Source organism: Nanorana parkeri, unplaced genomic scaffold, assembly GCF_000935625.1.
Source record: "Nanorana parkeri isolate BGI_ZX_2015 unplaced genomic scaffold, ASM93562v1 scaffold5440, whole genome shotgun sequence".
NCBI lineage: Eukaryota > Metazoa > Chordata > Amphibia > Anura > Dicroglossidae > Nanorana > Nanorana parkeri.
Genome location: NW_017311700.1, coordinates 2,195 through 5,196, shown reverse-complemented (window position 1 = coordinate 5,196; position 3,002 = coordinate 2,195). Strand labels below are relative to the sequence as shown.

At 55.8% G+C, this 3,002-nt stretch overlaps 1 protein-coding gene across 1 annotated transcript; it reads left to right on the top strand.

Annotated features, from left to right (window-relative positions):
* The first annotated feature begins 937 nt into the window (after positions 1–937).
* LOC108804143 (copper-transporting ATPase 1-like) lies at positions 938–2,625 on the top strand. The gene is made up of 3 exons (XM_018575905.1): positions 938–982; positions 1,689–1,813; positions 2,280–2,625. Exons 1-3 carry the CDS (start codon positions 938–940, stop codon positions 2,554–2,556), a joined length of 447 nt encoding a protein of 148 aa, XP_018431407.1. The 3' UTR covers positions 2,557–2,625.
* The last annotated feature ends 377 nt before the right edge of the window (positions 2,626–3,002 follow it).

Here is a 3,002-nt window from a genome sequence, read left to right as displayed (position 1 = left end):
CTCTATGGTAACACGCGTCTTCTCCCCGCACAGAACGATCTGTTGGACGTGGTGGCGAGCATCGACTTGTCACGGAAGACGGTGAGGAGAATCCGGATAAACTTTGTCTTTGCTCTCATCTACAACCTCGTTGGCATTCCAATAGCTGCAGGTATGAAGCAATAGGGCAGCCATTAGGGGGCGGGGCAGCCATTAGGGGCGGAGCAGTTTGTAGCTTTTACACCGATGTTACATCTATGTTTATTGCATACTGTATTTCTATTCCTGGCCTGTGTCCAGCAACATGAGATCTGCCCCTGGCCTGTGTCCAGCAACATGAGATCTGCCCCTGGCCTGTGTCCAGCAACATGAGATCTGCCCCTGGCCTGTGTCCTACAACATGAGATCTGCCCCTGGCCTGTGTCTCATTCAGGAGATCTGCCCCTGGCCTGTGTCTCATTCAGGAGATCTGCCCCTGGCCTGTGTCTCATTCAGGAGATTTGCCCCGTGGGAGGAAGTGAAATTGGCTGATACATACATATCAGTTCTGAGGAAGTCCGGTACCAGGTCCGGTGGGTCCAGTCTTGACAATCCTGCAGAGCTGCTCTCCTCTCCGGGACTAAGGGGGGGTCCTGGCAAGGAGGGGTGGGAGGACCACGACAGGGTAGTTCAGTGGCCCGTATGTAAAGGGGTTTCTCATCTTCCTTCCAGGGGTCTTCATGCCTGTGGGTATCATTCTGCAGCCCTGGATGGGATCGGCAGCAATGGCCGCCTCCTCCGTCTCCGTTGTCTTGTCTTCTTTGCTCCTTAAACTGTAAGTATGAAATGTCCCCCAATACCCGTGTCCCCCAATACCCGTGTCCCCCAATACCCGTGTCCCCCAATTACAATGAGGGGATTCCCAGCAATAGCCTATGTGGCTCATCAGGTCAGGGGACTCACCATTGGTGGCAGGTCCATGGGTCCAGGAGAGGCGGTGGGGTCCATGGAGTCCGAGAAGATGGTGGGTCCATGGGTTCAGGATTGGTGGCAGGCCCATGGGGGTCAGGAGAGGTGTTGGGTCCATGGGTTCAGGATTGGTGGCAGGCCCATGGGGGTCAGGAGAGGTGTTGGGTCCATGGGTTCAGGATTGGTGGCAGGCCCATGGGGGTCAGGAGAGTCAACATGAGATCTGCCCCTGGCCTGTGTCCTGCAACATGAGATCTGCCCCTGGCCTGTGTCCTACAACATGAGATCTGCCCCTGGCCTGTGTCCTGCAACATGAGATCTGCCCCTGGCCTGTGTCCTACAACATGAGATCTGCCCCTGGCCTGTGTCCTGCAACATGAGATCTGCCCCTGGCCTGTGTCCTACAACATGAGATCTGCCCCTGGCCTGTGTCCTGCAACATGAGATCTGCCCCTGGCCTGTGTCCTACAACATGAGATCTGCCCCTGGCCTGTGTCTCATTCAGGAGATCTGCCCCTGGCCTGTGTCTCATTCAGGAGATCTGCCCCTGGCCTGTGTCTCATTCAGGAGATTTGCCCCGTGGGAGGAAGTGAAATTGGCTGATACATACATATCAGTTCTGAGGAAGTCCGGTACCAGGTCCGGTGGGTCCAGTCTTGACAATCCTGCAGAGCTGCTCTCCTCTCCGGGACTAAGGGGGGGTCCTGGCAAGGAGGGGTGGGAGGACCACGACAGGGTAGTTCAGTGGCCCGTATGTAAAGGGGTTTCTCATCTTCCTTCCAGGGGTCTTCATGCCTGTGGGTATCATTCTGCAGCCCTGGATGGGATCGGCAGCAATGGCCGCCTCCTCCGTCTCCGTTGTCTTGTCTTCTTTGCTCCTTAAACTGTAAGTATGAAATGTCCCCCAATACCCGTGTCCCCCAATACCCGTGTCCCCCAATACCCGTGTCCCCCAATTACAATGAGGGGATTCCCAGCAATAGCCTATGTGGCTCATCAGGTCAGGGGACTCAGCATTGGTGGCAGGTCCATGGGTCCAGGAGAGGCGGTGGGGTCCATGGAGTCCGAGAAGATGGTGGGTCCATGGGTTCAGGATTGGTGGCAGGCCCATGGGGGTCAGGAGAGGTGTTGGGTCCATGGGTTCAGGATTGGTGGCAGGCCCATGGGGGTCAGGAGAGGTGTTGGGTCCATGGGTTCAGGACTGGTGGAGGTTTGGGGGGCCGGGGGGTGTCGGGCTCCATCATGGGGGGCGGATTGTAGGAATTGCCCAGCACAGTCCATAGCCGGGAGCATTACGTGGCACGTATGTGAATGTTCTCTCCGGTGACACGTATGTGAATGTTCTCTCACAGATACCGTAAGCCGAGTCGGGAGAAGTTGGAGCTGCAGGCGGAAGGTCACCTGATCCCCAGATCCCTCTCCGACATCAGTGTCCACGTTGGGATCTCGGAGAACCGGAGGAGCTCCCCGAAACTCAACCTGTTTGACCGCTTTGTGAACTACAGCCGAGCGTCTCTGAACTCCCTGCTGACCGATAAACCGACCCAACAGAACATTCTGCTGGATGAGCCCGACAAGCACACGCTTCTCATGGAGGAGATGAGGGGAGAAGAGGACACCTTCCTCTGATTGGATGCCAAAGGATATCTGGGGCCAAAGGTCACAGAGCGCTACCTAAGAGCCGGGGTCACCGGCCACCCATCATGGTAACATTCACCAATGAGCCTTTCCTAGCTACAATGCGGACATGCTACACATGCACCGACATGCTACACGTGCACCGACATGCTACACGTGCACCGACATGCTACACGTGCACCGACATGCTACACGTGCCTTACTGCCGACATAGATTATTTATACATGGGACGCTGCACTTAGGAGTGGAAGGACCGCCCCTTCCGCCTCCTTTTTGTCATTTGCTTTATTATCCATAAAATTGGGGCAATTTACCCCCAAAATTCTTCCATGTGACTCATTCCTTCAGATCCCACCCTGTGATGTCATGGCTCGGGGGGTGAGGAACACGTGTTGTACATACAGGGACACCAGACACAATGAGAAGGTCATGGCTC

Excerpts from the sequence above, each read along its gene's own strand:
- LOC108804143 (XM_018575905.1), top strand. The coding sequence starts at position 938 with ATGGGTCCAGGAGAGGCGGTGGGGTCCATGGAGTCCGAGAAGATG. Across the intron at positions 983-1,688 it reads CCATGGAGTCCGAGAAGATG|GGGTTTCTCATCTTCCTTCC; the intron begins GTGGGTCCATGG and ends CCGTATGTAAAG. Across the intron at positions 1,814-2,279 it reads TCTTCTTTGCTCCTTAAACT|ATACCGTAAGCCGAGTCGGG; the intron begins GTAAGTATGAAA and ends GTTCTCTCACAG.